We start from the raw sequence: 15,698 nt of genomic DNA, 5'->3' as shown, positions 1-15,698 counted from the left end.
TTAGATGGCTACAATATAACCTCCCTTTACTAAGGGGACCCCATTGCTATATACATTGGATATGGCTTAAGACCTTCATTGGAGTTCAGAACGTCACGGACAGGAAACCCAATACCATCACAAAGGAAGTATGTTACTGGCTTTCCAGTGTCCACCACCATCTCTCCCTTTCTGTCTGCTGACCTGAACTGGTTAGTGCACGCGCACACACACCCATGCACACACACACACACACACACACACACACACACACACACACACACACACACACACACACTCTCTGATTTCCCTGCTGTAGTGGGGATAGAAAAGCTGTTGCTAATCTTTCTAATGACTTCTTTTCAATACCATTAAGCAAGGGGACTGTGGAAATATGTTGGGAACCTCTGGGATACAGATTTGAGAGGGAAAAGTGAAATTTATGGCTATGTAATTACAATTCTTTATACCTGTTACCCTATTCTTTCAATAGATTTCAAGCGGTATCATAGAGGAAACTACTGTCTGTGGGTTACGAAATCTCCTTGAAAATAAGCCTGAGACAATTGTCTTCATCTCAGTCCCGAGAGACTCACTGCTTGAGCCCAAGGGCCATTACTCATCCATCTTCCCCAGCCAAATTGAAACAGTTGAATCAAATCCCTTTTTTTCCAGGAAGTCTTGGCAAATTATGCAATAGCTTTTCAAACAATGGGAAATTTAAAGTAGCTCATTTAAATTGCTGCCAAGGATAAGAAGTGGTTAGCTGACCTGTGCCAAGTGGTGTCCAAACACACTAGGTGAATCATTACCAGCTCAAGTTCCAAATACATCTCCATTTGTAAAGTTGCAAACATCTCATTCTACCAGGGTAACAAATTAAGTCTCATCTAAATGACTGAAAAGAGGAGATTTTGGAGAACGAAGAACAAAGACAATCATGTGGTAATCAGTAACAGAAGTACTTTCTGTGAAGCCAGCAACAGTACAATGTACCGTAATTTAATTCTTTCTTTGAAACTCTACTTTAGTAAATTAACAATGATGCAGCAACAGGTGACTTGTCGCGTTAAGTCGGCAATGAACCGTAGCAAAGCTCAGAAATGCTGCTCCAGGATTCAGCCTCTCTGTGGACAGCAGCTAAGATTGGCATAATTCAAAGCTTTTTATTTGGAAAGAAACAATTTCAGCAGATAAAATTGAGTATTATTTTTAGGTACTTATTTCAATTATTATTGGTTTGGATTTTCATGATTACACAAGCTTAGAAGTGTGGAGGCAAATTATGAAAGACAGTAAATCATTAGAAGCCGTCTGAATGTAAAAAAATACAAATACATCAATCAATAGATATTGCCTGTTTTAATTCATGTTTATTTGGCAATAACATCATATTCAAAGAAAATAATCACTGGAAAATACAATCTGTTTTGTTGTTACAAGAGTGCAGATTAATGAATACCATTTTTTAACAATGAAGATTATTTTCGTCTGTGTATGGGTGAAAATCCATTCCTGCCAAGACTAACAATAGCACAAGGAACTGCTACTGTAAAAGTGATATAATGGCTGCTTTGTAGGTTTCTTGACGGCTCAGTGTTTGAACTGAGTAATTAAGCTGTGTATTGTCTACCCTGTTTTCTCCATTATGTAGTCTTTGTAAGTCACCTTAAGTTGTATAACTACATGCCAAAAAAAATTCCAATGCTTCAACATTTCAAGAGGTCTTGGTTAGCTATATGCAATTTAGCTTCAGCTAGTTTTCTTGAAGTGTTTAGAAATGGAGAATTAGCTCTTAGAATTCAGTGATGGGGTTATAAAAACATGCAATAGATCATGACTATAAAGTATTTTGAAGCAAAATAGAATTTCAGTCAGAATACTTGCCAAGTACCAAAGGCGAAGCAGATTCCCCATACTTCAACCAGAACATTTTACAAACTCATCAATAAAAATACAGACTCTATACAATTGAATGGATTTCAGATCTAACATCTTTTGTTTCTCATACTTTCCCAACATGGTCATTTAGTGAGACTAAGATTTTCGATCATTGAATTTAAAATCTACTCTCTAGTTGCTAGGTATCTTTTGGTTGGCTCTGTTTGTGATTTCAGAAACTTGTACCTAATGCTTTTTAGTTAAATTACACAAAGACAAGAAGAACATAAGATTCCTTTTATTAACTCCATTGCTCTAGTTACGCTTACTTTAATTCACCACACACACACACACACACACACAAAATTAGGCTGGAGAGTTATAGTGAACCAAATGGTTTTCTTCCATTTCTTACATTTATGATGTTATTATCCCACTACAAAACCTTCCTGCTATTGACACATGTTCCATTGTAAAACACCACAATATTTTCACCTTTTGATGTCAGTACTTTGCTATTAAATTTATATTCTTTCATGGTAATTCACATTTAAATTACCAATGGCATGTATACACCTTAGAATAAGATCTTTATGCACAATTATATGACTGCTGCCTGTCATATCATTTCCTAATTGGTTTGAATTATGATGTCAATTCTTGATTAATTGTATTTAGGTTTCTAAATTGCATTCCACAACAAGAAAAGTCTATCAAGGTTCAGTCTAAAATGGATGTTATGCAAAACCGGGCTTTTGCTCCCAGCACCACAATTACGGCACATCCTCTGAATCTCCCAGATGTATGGATGGGCCAGGGTCATAAGATATCAGAGGAATTGAAACAGATTGACATTAGGAAAGAAACTGTGATGAGTAGACTGATAGGACTGAAGGCTAATAAATCCCCGGGTCCAGATGATCTGCATCCGATGGTTCTAAAAGAGGTGGCTCAGGAAATTGTGGATGCATTGGTGATCATTTTCCAATGTTCCTTAGATTCAGGATCAGTTCCTGAAGATTGGAGAGTGGCTAATGTTATCCCACTTTTCAAGAAGGGAGGGAAGGAGAAAACGGAGAACTATCGCCCTGTTAGCCTAACGTCAGTCATGGGGAAGATGCTTGAGTCCATTATTAAGGATGAAATAGTGGCATATCTTGATGGCAGTAATAGGATTAGGCCAAGCCAGCATGGATTTACCAAGGGCAAATCATGCTTGACTAATCTGTTGGAGTTTTTTGAGGGTGTAACAAGGATGTTAGACGAGGGTAAGCCAGTGGATGTAGTGTACCTAGATTTTCAGAAGGCATTCGATAAGGTGCCACATAGGAGAATGGTGAGTAAAATCAGAGCTCATGGCATTGGGGGCAGGGTTTCAACATGGATAGAAAACTGGTTGGCAGATAGAAAGCAAAGGGTAGCAGTGAATGGGTGTTTCTCGGACTGGCTGGAGGTGACTAGTGGGGTACCACAGGGCTCTGTATTGGGACCACAGCTCTTTACGATTTATGTCAATGATTTAGATGAGGGCATTGAAGACTATATCAGCAAGTTTGCTGACGATACTAAACTGGGTGGCAGTGTGACATGCGAAGAGGACGTTAGGAGAATACAGGGAGACTTGGATAGGCTGGGTGAGTGGGCAGATACTTGGCAGATGTCATTCAATGTGAATAAATGTTAAGTTATCCACTTTGGAAGCAGGAACAAGAGGGCAGAGTATTGTCTGAATGGTGTAGAGTTAGGTAAAGGAGAAATGCAAAGAGACCTAGGAGTCCTAGTTCACCAGTCAATGAAGGTGAATGAGCAAGTGCAACAGGCAGTGAAGAGGGCAAATGGAATGTTGGCCTTTATTACAAGGGGAATTGAGTACAAGAGCAAGGATGTCCTTTTGCATTTGTACAGGGCCCTGGTGAGACCACACCTGGAATATTGTGTACAGTTTTGGTCTCTAGGTTTAAGGAAGGACATTCTGACAATTGAGGAAGTGCAGCGTAGATTCACTAGGTTGATTCCTGAGATGGCAGGGCTGTCTTAAGCAGAGAGATTGGAGAGATTGGGCTTGTACACACTGGAATTGAGGAGATTGAGAGGGGATCTGATTGAAACGTTTAAGATAATTAAAGGATTTGATAGGATTGAGGCAGGAAATATGTTCCAGATGTTGGGAGAGTCCAGTACCAGAGGGCATGGATTGAGAATAAGAGGTCAGTTATTTAAAACAGAGTTGAGGAAGAGCTTCTTCTCCCAGAGAGTTGTGGAGGTGTGGAATGCACTGCCTCGGAAGACGGTGGAGGCCAATTCTCTGGATGCTTTCAAGAAGGAGCTAGATAGATATCTGATGGATAGGGGAATCAAGGGATATGGGGACAAGGCAGGGACTGAGTATTGATAGTGAATGATCAGCCATGATCTCAGAATGGCGGTGCAGACTCGAGGGGCCGAATGGTCTACTTCTGCACCTATTGTCTATTGACTGCCGGTGATTAGAACCATTCAATTGCCACTTCCTGCTCAAATGTTACAAATCCATAGTTAACAAGTAAAGCAAAAATACACATACAAACAAAATGAAACTAAATAATCTAAAACCCGAAGTTAGCTGTGATTCAGCAACTGGACAGCATTGCAGAGATGATGTATGCAGATTCTCAACAAGTCATTCTTACCTTGGCCATCATCCAACTTCCCTATTGTCTCAATCTGTTCCACCAGATCATTTGAGTTCCATGTGCTCATCCCTAGCAGAAGAGCATTTTTACCTTCCATCACCTCATCTGCAAATAGATGAAAGTTGCAACACAAACTGTTACTCATACTCTGTAAATGCCATTCATTTCTACCTTGGAACTGTGATTCAGTAATAAAATTCAATTGTACAGGTTTAATTCCCTGTTTAAAATATTCAAATATTCATTAAGTCAAAATGCATGAGAATTTTTAGAATATTTGCAAGTGCCCATTACTGATCCAGTGTCTGGCATAAGAGCTCCTGCTGAAGCTCAATACATTTTAACAAGTGAATTTAAAATTATTCTGAAGGCCTTCACATAATTATGGTTAAATATAATAAACATACAACACAATGCCATTCAAAGCATATAAACTTTTAATCCTAATGTGGTTTTTGAGCAAACACCCTAGTTGTTTTGTAAAATGCTGGCAGCTTGTCGTCTTCATATGTTCACTGACAAATGACATCAGCAGATGGTTGCACAGCAACATTTTATCACTTACTTCATAGGTCCTAATTATACTCAACCCATAAGCTTATTACCTCTAACACCAGAAATGTTACAGCAAACGTAAATGATTCGAAAACAAACTCAAGCTCAAAAGCTGTGTGCGAATCATTCAGAAATTGTTTAGAGAAATAAAGCTATCGAACAATGTTCAGAGATATACTAGACTACAAGAACTTCTATGTTGCAATTGCTGTCTGAAGCTCTCCTGCCAGCCAAGAGAACTGTTGCCATTGCTATAAATGTGCTGAGGGAAATAAAATGAGAATCTGAGACCTTTTGCTTTGGTTGGCAGGTATACCATTTCAGTTCCACAACAGTGCCCACTGTGATAGTCAGTTATCACAGACACCACTAGTAGGGGTGCAAGTGCACTGGAGCATCCATCCAGTGAGTATGCAACACAGGCAGATGGTAAAAATCCATCATTGTGCCACACAGATTTGATTGCCATGCGACTATTTTGGAACTTGTTTCTCCTACTTTCTTCCATCCTTAATTCTGATTGATTAATTGATTACTCTCCATCTCAACAAAGAAACCTGTATGGAAGAGTTTTTCAAAGTGGTAAAGCTGTCGCACCGAGGCAGTTCCACTCTCTTCCCCTCAGAAGACTGTCCAGTGGTACAAGTAGTCATCATAACTGTGGTCATTTTTGGTTGCAATGGATGGGATGATTTCTTCTGTGCCTTGTCATGCTCTTCCCCCTCTATGAAGCGTTGCAGAACTGCTTTCAAATTCTAGTACTCAAAATATCAATTCTGTTCAATATTGTTGACTTCTTCTGGTAGCTGGTATAATTATAAATTACAATTGTAAAATAGGTTTAGCTGCCAATGTCTACAAAGAGTGGTGTGGAAGGTACTGATAAATTTTGTCCTAACTTCAGGTTTTTATACAAATTCTTATAAGTCACAAGATTGCTGGTAAACATACCCCTTGGACAATGGGTGGTACAGTGGTGCAGTGGCTGTGATGGTATTGGGTTTGCTAACTGTGACATCCTAAATTCAAACCAACACCTTAAGCATTATCTGATATAAATAGTCATGAGTACCCCCACTTAAGTGAGGTTATACTACAACTACCCAAACTTCAAAAACTACTTCACTTCCTTGTTTATTCTCCTCAGTGAGTTTAGCTGTCCCTTCCCACTCTACCATGGAGAAGATACTTCCAGCTAATAAAGTAGTTTAAAACACAGTTCATTTATTTTCAGTGATACACATTTAAATCCAAAACAAGTTCTTAAAACACATTTAAAACTCAAAAAGGAATTCTATCTTATAAAAGACTTCCTAAGTGCAAACCATTTTTAACACACACAAAGTATTTCCAAAACAGTGGTAAAACTCCGATAAGCTAAAAGGGCATACCAATGAAGCAGATGAACCATTCATCCATCACTGAAATTGAAGGCAGAAGGAAGAACCCTAGCTCATCCCATGTTTCTTTCATGCTTCTTGATGTTCTTTACCCCATTCCTGATTAGCTTGAACTATTCCCTTTATTTATACAGCTTCTTTGCCATGTAGGTAACTTCACACACATGTGATATTTCCTCAGCTACCCTCTTCACAGAAACAGTTGAAAGCTTCTTAGAGACACAGATCCCATCTATCCACAATTAATGCTGTGAAGCTGATTCCACAAGTATACGAACTTCCCAGCTACTAATATGCTAAGTGATTGTCTCATATGATCTACAAGCTTACTTGAATTAAACAACTTGTTCAGCATTGTCTACTTTGAAACAAGCCCAAATAAATAATCTATTGTCTTGTACTGCACCACTTGAGCAGCAATAAGACAGAGGTTGTTTGCAAAGCTGAGTTTTCATATTCAAGCTGATCGCTGCTTGCCATTTTGCATTAGTAACTGAAGACTGGCTCCCGCTTAAGACCAGAAGCTAAACAATAAATATTAGTTGGCAGTTTAACATACAACTGTTTGATCTTTACATGTGGTATCTGCTGTGCTTAGCAAACTGGATGGCATCTGTTTGTCTCGCGAGACCATGGATCTGCGCCTGGAAAGTCTTGCTTCAGTCACCCTCTCCAGGGCGCAGGCCTGGACAAGGTTGTATGGAAGACCTGCAGTTGCCCAAGCAGCGAGTCTCCTCTCTTCATGCTACTGATGTTGTCCAAGGGAAGGGCAAGAGCCAATACAGCTTGGCACCAGTGTCATCGCAGGAGTTGCCAGAACGAGGTTGAAGGCAACGTCGGACTGCCTTAGGGTCTCCAGCTCCGGATTTGTCCTCAGGGTTTACTCCTGAAGCCTTTCCCATGAGTGGGTATGGCTGCAAGGCAGCAGAGGTTTGAAATCAGAGTTTCCCTCTCTTAGATGGACTGCCTTCCCAGGCCGATGAGCTCCATCTACCCAATGGAAAACTAAGCCTGGCAAAAACAAGAGGGCCCCCGGCTCAAGAAGCGAATATCCATCACATGGGTAGTGCAGCTGTCTCACAGCTCCATCAACAGAATTTCAATTCTGTCCTGTGCTGTCTGTGTGAAGTTTGCACATACCTCCGTGACCATGTACAGTTAATGTAACATCACTACAGAGCCAGTTGTAAGGTTGTGATTCAATTCCTGCTGCTGGGAAGGAGTTTGGGCATTCTCCCTGTGACCACATGGCTTTCCTGCTGGTACTCTGGTTTATTCCCGCATTCCAAAGATATACCAGTTAGAATTAGTAAGTTGTGAGCATGCTAAGTTGGCACCAGGAGCAAGTTTCTGAGAGAATCACTGGTGATGACTTCCCACAGAACAGCTTGTGCCCAATGTCTGCACACTGTGAATTACTGGAAGTGTTATTAAGCAGAGGCATCTAACTTCTCACTCTACAAATTGACTCTGCCATTGAGTCCAGAAGTGACCCTAACCCTTCTTAGTCAGATACACCTTACATCTCATTCTGCAGCTTTAAGGCAGCTATGGAAGAAAAGTGCCATTCATTTGCCTGGGACTCACACTTTGCAATAAGAAACTAAGATTAAGAAGCTGTTATGATTGTTTTTGATTATTTTTGTTTATTTCACTTAATATTCCTCTTATAATTATTTTAACTCAAGCAAGGGTTCCCAAACTGTGGTCCATGGACCCCCCTCAGTTAGGGGTCCATGGCATAAGAAGGTTGGGAACCCCTGAACTAGAGAAACAGCCATCAGGTCATTACATAAGCCAGGCTTTAAGTTTGGACACTTAAGGGCTACTCTCCCTTTGCCAGTCATCAAGGACTGACTACCCAGGCAAGGCCTCAAGGTTGTTTTCAAGCAACCAGCCGCAAAAACAAAAACAAAAAACATAGTGTGCTTCTTTAAGAAAGGAGGAAGGGAAAAAAGCAGGAATTTATAGATCAGTTAGCCTGACTTCAGTAGTTGTGATGAAGTTGGAGTCCATTATTAAGGATGAGGTTTCAGGGTACCTTGGGGTACATGATAAAATAGGCTGAAGTCAGCATGGGTTCCTTAAGGGAAAACCTTTCCTGACAAATTTGTTGGAATTCTTTGTAGAAAGAAACAGACAGGGCAGACAAAGGAGAGTCAGTGGATATTGCTTATTTCAATTTTTAGAAGGTCTTTCACAAGGTACTGCACATGAGGCTGCACAACAAGATGAGTTCATAGTATTACAGGAAAGATATTACCATGGGCTGAAGATTAGCTGAATGGCAGGTGTCAACAAGTGGGAATAAATGGGGCCTTTTCTGGTTAGCTGATGGTGACTAGTGGTATTCCACAGGGGCCATTGTTGGGACCGCTTCTTTTCACGTCATTTATCAATGACTTGGATGATGGAATTGATGGCATGACCAAGTGTAGGTGGAGGAGCAGGTAGTGTTGAGGAAACAAGGAGGTTGCCTTGGGAATTAAACAGATAAAGAGAATGAGCAAAGAAGTGGCGGATGGAATATAGTGTAAGGAAGGATATGGTCATGCATTTTGATAGAAAGGATAAAGGCATAGCGTATTTTCTAAACAGGGAGCAAATGCAAATATAAGGAAGGTAAATGCAATGTTATCATTCATTTCAAGAGGAGTAAAATATAAAAGCAAGGATGTAATGTTGAGGCATTGATCAGACTGCTCTTAAGAATATTGTGAGTGGATTTGGGCCCTTAATCAAAGAAAGGATATGCTGGCATTGGAAATGGTCCGGAAGAAGCTCCCGAGAATGATGGCAGAAATGAAAGGGTTAACAATTGATGGCTCTGTGCCTCTATGCACTGGAGTTTAGAAGGATAAGAGGGGAAATCTCACTGAAACCTCTCAAATGTTTAGAGGCCTAAATAGAGTGGACATTCAGAGAATTCTTCCTATAGAAGGGGAGACTGGGATCAGAGGGCATAGTCTCAGGATACAAGGACATCCCATAGAACAAAGATGGGGAAGAATTCCTTTACCTGGAGGGTGGTGATCCTGTGGAATTCACTGCTTCAGAAGGCTGTGGAAGTCGTCATTGTGTATACTTAAAGCAGGGATTACTAGGTTCTTGAATAGTATGAGCATCAAAAGTTACATTGAGAACTTAGGAGAATGGCTTTGAGAGGGATAATAATTGGCCATGATGGAATGGCAGAGCAATGCATTGGGCCTACCAGCCTAATTCCGCTCCTATGTCATATGCTCTTAGAGAGTTAAGGCTGTCTTTAAATAAATCTCTTCATTGGTTCAATTCAAGCTAATTTCTCGCCCCAAAGCTTTGTAATTTGGTATGGAAAAGTCATAGAACTTGAAGGAAATACCCCAATCAAATAAATTATTTCATTTTAGATATAGTACAGTAGGGAAAAGTTATTTGACAGTTGCCATGGTAACCTCAATTGAAAAATCCATTAGCAAAAATAAGGCTGTAAATATGAAGCAAATGTTTTTTAAAGAAAGTGAAATTGCTAATAGTGCCTTCTTATCAGTGAAAACAGCAGTCTATCAGCTTTGCATACCTTTTTTTCTCTAAAACTTATTAATTTCTTATTTTCCTATTTTAAATGTTCATCAATGTTCAACATGAATATCACAAGCTACAGTTCAAAAATACTCTTTGAATGGGAAGGAACCTATAATGCTACTATGCTAATCAAACCCAATAGTATAGTTCATCCCCTGCTTCAACATGCTTGCCAATTTAACAATTTTGCAAAATGAAAGACAAGTTTCAGTTTTTCATGGTGCAATTAAAATACTACTCACACTGTTCCTCAGTACACAAAACCATTGCACTCTGCAATAACTGGGTGTTGAAAGATAAAATCACATTAGAGAATAGACACAGGGGCATCAGAAAGGCTCAGTTGTTTGTGAATGGAATGCAATTTCTTACTGATCCTTAGCAACCAAAATATGTTACTTTTATCACATATGGTTTTGCCAAATGCTATGCTCCAGTTTTCCTGAATCACCGTAGATAACCTTCTTTTGTTTAAAAGGGTTTAACACCACAAAGTCTTCCAACAGAAATCTAATTGACATCATCCATGACATTCAATAACTACAGTCAAACCAGTAAACAGAACAGCCCAGAAACAGGCCCTATGGCCCAGTAATGTTGTACTGAACTAATTAAATCAGTAATCAAATAGCCAATTAAACTTATTTCTTTTGTCTACACATTAGACACACCCCTCCACTTCCCACATATTCAAGTGTCTATCTGGGAGCCCAATATATTGATGCAATTACAAAGAAAGCATGACAGCATCTATATTTCACTAGGAGTTTGAGGAGAAATGATATGCCACCAAAGATACTCACAAATTCTAACAGATCTACCATTGAGAGCATTCTGTCTGGTTGTATCTCCGTCTTTTATGGAGCGGCCACTGCACAGGATTGGATAAAGCTGCAATAAGTTGTGAACTCAGCAGTTCCATCACGGGCACTAACCTCCCCAGCATCTAGGGCACCTTCAAAAAAACCTCAAAAAGGTGGTAGCCATCATTACAGACCCCATGACCAAGGGCATGTCTGCTTCTCGTTGCTACCATCAAGAAGATACAGGAGCCGGAAGACACTGGAACAGCTTCTCCCCCTCCACCACCAGATTTCTTAATGGACATTAACATATTTCTTACTGTATTTTGTAATTATTATTATTGCAATGCACTGCTGCCACAAAGCAACAAATTTCATGCTATGCATATGCTAGTGATATTAAACCTGGATTCTGATTAATCTCGGTGATATTTGCCTCCAATACCACCTCTGGACACCCACGACTCTCCGTGAAAAAATTGCCCCATACGTCTCCTTTGAACTTACTCCCTCACCTTAAATGCATGCCTTCTGCTATTAGATATTTTAACTGAGGGAAAAAGATACTCGATTAATCCCTCTCATAATCACCCCTCAGTCTGCACTGCTATTGAGAAAGCAACCCAACTTTGTCCAGTCTCTCATTATATGGTCCAGACAGCATCCTGGTAAACATTTACTGAGCCAAGAAATTTGTAGCAATGCAAATATGGTTCCCAATATCAACCAACTCTACCTAAATGACTGTAATGTTGCTGCAAGTAAGAACTTCATTGTCTTTGTACACATGACAATACACTCGACCTGACAAACTACCCACCAATATAAATAGGTATACACCCATTTCATCAGGCTTTGCCAGGCCACTTTGCATTCTCTGCAAACTAATGCTTCTATTCTGGATGTTCTTCTGTTCATACTTCCTTACTGCTCCTTAAATCCAATACACCGTATGCCTTCTTAACCACAGAGTCAACCTGTGCCGCTGCTTTGAATGTCCTATGGACTCAGACCCCAAGATCCCTCTGATCCTCCATACCAAGAGTCTTACCATTAATACTATATTCTGCTATCATATTTGACCTACCAAAATGAACCACCTGACACTTATTTGGGTTGAACTCCATCTTCCACTTCTCAGCCCAGTTTTGCATCCTATCAATGTCCCGCTGTAACCCCTGACAGCCCTCCACACTATTCACAACACCTCCAAACGTTGTGTCATTGCTCCACCAGAACTCACATTACATTACATTTTACATTTTTATTTACAACAAGAGTCTATTTAGACCATTGATTCCACTTCAGTCCAAGGACAAGAAGGAGAATGAGACTCAACTTGCAATGGAACATTGGTGTGCACACTACAGATATCTGCACCTCTCTAAGGATGTTGGCTATAACTTATGTAGGAGCCATATGTTCTGTGCTGTTGGTTTATCATGTTTTTTATGGTAACTAGTCACATTAGTGGGGGCGTGCTACAAACGAAGGGAAAAAGTTCCATATTCTTGCTTATTTTGTGCCAGTTTGTAGATTTGGGGTTGGCATAAGTGATATCATAGCTGAGATAACACTCAATAATGCTTAACTGTATGTCTGCTAATTGCAAATATAGGAACAAAATAAAGATTTCAACTCTGGAGCAACCACTGGAGCTGTGGGCGTGTCTCGCAAGTTTGACAAGTCCGTACAGTTGCAGGCAGGAAGAGATTGTTTTGTTTGATTTTGGACCATTCTGTGTGCCACCACACATTAGAATAAATGTTATGACTGAAAAGTGCTTTGGGATGTTATCTACTAAATAAATGTATAACTCTGTGGAGGGAAAATTAATTTATTTCAATGATACCTAGCTTGTTTATGGTTATTTAGAGAAAAAAATGCTTTTCAATGGCAACCTGTCATCATTTATTTTAAATTGTTTGCAATCTCAATTTTGACTGTAAAGCTCACTATGTTCAACAAATACATAACTCTCTAAAATATTGTAGCTTCTGTCAAAGCTGCCCTTTGAACTTTTCCTCGAAAAGACTCACTTGTCAAGATACTCATTTTCCTTTTACCAGTTTCAGGATTTTATGATTTACATCAGATGTGCAACCTTCAGGACTCAATTTAAGAAATAAATTTTTAAATTCTGTCTCTGTGGTAATTCTGCACAACATGCTCCCCAAGTCCTCAATTTGATGCTCCAGTTTTCAGTGATGCCATTTGGTTTACAGTCCAATTCCTCATATAACGTGCACTCAACTGGTCCAGAGAACAATGAGGATTTTATTTCAATTCATTGTTTTGAGATCTATTGTCAGTAAAGCCAGCATGTATTGCTTATCCATCAGCGTCCTTGAGAAGATGGTGGTAAACCACCATCTTTAACCATGCAGTGCCTTTGAAGGTTCTCCAACAACACTGTTGAGGAGAAACTTCAAGGATTTTGACCCAGCAATGATGAAGGACTAGTGATATACCCAAAATCAGGACAGCATTGAAAATGAAGGGAACCTAGATGTGGCATTGTTCCCATGTGCCTGCTCCCCTTATCCTTCTAGACAGGCTCCATCATGCTGAATATGGAGCCACCACCCCTCCCACCAGGGCTGTATGCTCAGCCCGCTGCTGTTCACATTGCTAATACATGACTCTATTGACAGATGCAGCTCTAACTACATCATTAAGTTCGTTGATGACACAACCTTCGCAGGCCTCTTCAGCAACAATGATGAGTCAGCATACAGAAAGTGGAGAGACTAGTCCAAACACGACAACTTAAGTATCAACACAGACAAGACTAAAAAGATGATTGTGGGATTCAAGAAGGTGCAGACTAACCACTGCCTCACTCCCTACTGCACATCATCGGCTCCTCTGTGGAGAGAATCAGCAGCAGCCTTTCTTCGAGTGCACATCACAGATGATCTCACATGATCCCTCAACAGCACCTCTTAAGTCAAGAAAGCACAGCAGTGCCTCCACTTCCTGAGGAGACTGAGACGAGCAAGGCTCCCACCACCATTCTAACAATATTCTACTGGGGCACCATTGAAACTGTCCTAACCACGCATATCGTTTGGGAATGGAAAGGCATCTGACTGCAGGACACTGCCACAGATTGTGAGGACCGCTGAGAGTCACTGGGGTCTCCCTCTCTCTCACCCTGGACATACAAAAGAAATAATGCCTTTGCAGAGTCTTCAGTTTTGTCAAGGACCCTTCCATTCCATTTCACAACCTCTCTGACCTTCTCCCATCAGGCAGAAGTCAAGTCAAGGCACTTTTTATTGTCATTTCAACCATAACTGCTGGTACAGTACATAGTAAAAATAAGACAATGTTTTTCAGGACCATGGTGTTACATGACACAGTACAAAAACTAGACTGAACTACGTAAAAAACAACACAGGAGAAAACTACACTAGACTGCAGGACTGCATAAAGTGCACAAAACAGTGCAGTCATTACAATAAACAATAAACAAGACAATAGGGCAGTAAGGTGTCAGTCCAGGCTCTGGGTATTGAGGAATCTGATGGCTTGGGGGAAGAAACTGTTACACAGTCTGGTCGTGAGAGCCCGAAAGCTTCGGTGCCTTTTCCCAGATGGCAGGAGGGAGAACAGATTGTATGAGGGGTGCATGGGGTCCTTCATAATGCTGTTTGCTTTGCGGATGCAGCGTGTAGTGTAAATGTCCATAATGGCGGGAAGAGAGACCCCGATAACCTTATCAGCTGACCTATCTGCTGCAGGGTCTTGCAATCCGAGATGGTGCGATTTCCGAACCAGGCAATGATGCAGTATAATGTTACTGATGTTGTCATAGATAATGTGTACTTAGTAGTTTCAGGGTGTTCAGAAGTCTCACAGCTGGGGAGAAGAAGCAGGTACCCAGTCTGTTGGTCCTTGTTCATTTACTTCAGCACCTCAGGACCCCCTGCAGTGTGTGTACCGTCCCAACCGCTCAACAGACGATGCCATTGCCATCACCCTCCACCTGGCCCTAACCCACCTGGACAAAACAGACACTTACGTTCAAATGATGTTCATAGGCTTCAGTTCAGCATTCAACACAATCATCCCTCAGAAACTGACTGGAACGCTGAGCCTACTGGGCCTGAACACCTCCCTCTGCAACTGGATCCTGGACTTCCTGACTGGGAGACCTCAGTCAGTCCGGATCGGAAGCAGCATCTCCAACACCATCACACTGAGCTTGAGGGGCCCCCAGGGCTATGTGCTCAGTCCACTGCTGTTCGCTCTGCTGACCCACGACTGTGCTGCAACACACAGCTCGAACCACATCATCAAGTTTGCCGATGACACGACCGTGGTGGGTCTCATCAGCAAGAACAACGAGTCAGCTTACAGAGAGGAGGTGCAGCGGCTAACGGACTGGTGCAGAGCCAACAACCTGTCTCTTAATGTGAACAAAAGAGATGGCTGATGACTTCAGGAGGGCACGGAGCAACCACTCCCCGCTGAACATCAACAGCTCCTCGGTAGAGATCGTTAAGAGCAACAAATTTCTTGATGTTCACCTGACGGAGAATCTCACCTGGTCTCTCAACACCAGCTCCACAGCAAAGAAAGTCCAGCAGCGTCTCTACTTTCTGCGAAGGCTGAGGAAAGTCCATCTCCCACCCCCATCCTCATCACATTCTACAGGGGTTGTATTGAGAGCATCCTGAGCAGCTGCATCACTGCCTGGTTCGGAAATTGCACCATCTCGGATCGCAAGACCCTGCAGCAGATAGTGAGGTCAGCTGAGAAGATCATCGGGGTCTCTCTTCCCGCCATTACGGACATTTACACAAGTTTACTTTCTGAATGTGTTGATATTATTTTAT

At 41.0% G+C, this 15,698-nt stretch overlaps 1 protein-coding gene across 1 annotated transcript in view; it reads right to left on the bottom strand.

Moving 5' to 3' along the window:
* Positions 1–15,698, bottom strand: part of pitpnm3 (PITPNM family member 3) — a 451,795-nt gene that overhangs the window by 409,629 nt on the left and 26,468 nt on the right. Inside the window, exon 3 of the mRNA XM_059973272.1 lies at positions 4,530–4,637. Coding sequence (XP_059829255.1) covers positions 4,530–4,637 — 108 coding nt within the window. The remainder of the gene's footprint in view (positions 1–4,529; positions 4,638–15,698) is intronic.

This window comes from Hypanus sabinus, chromosome 6 (assembly GCF_030144855.1).
Source record: "Hypanus sabinus isolate sHypSab1 chromosome 6, sHypSab1.hap1, whole genome shotgun sequence".
NCBI classification, from domain to species: Eukaryota; Metazoa; Chordata; class Chondrichthyes; order Myliobatiformes; family Dasyatidae; genus Hypanus; species Hypanus sabinus.
The sequence above is the reverse complement of the archived record's forward strand: the minus strand, read 5'-3'. Positions and strand labels throughout refer to the sequence as shown.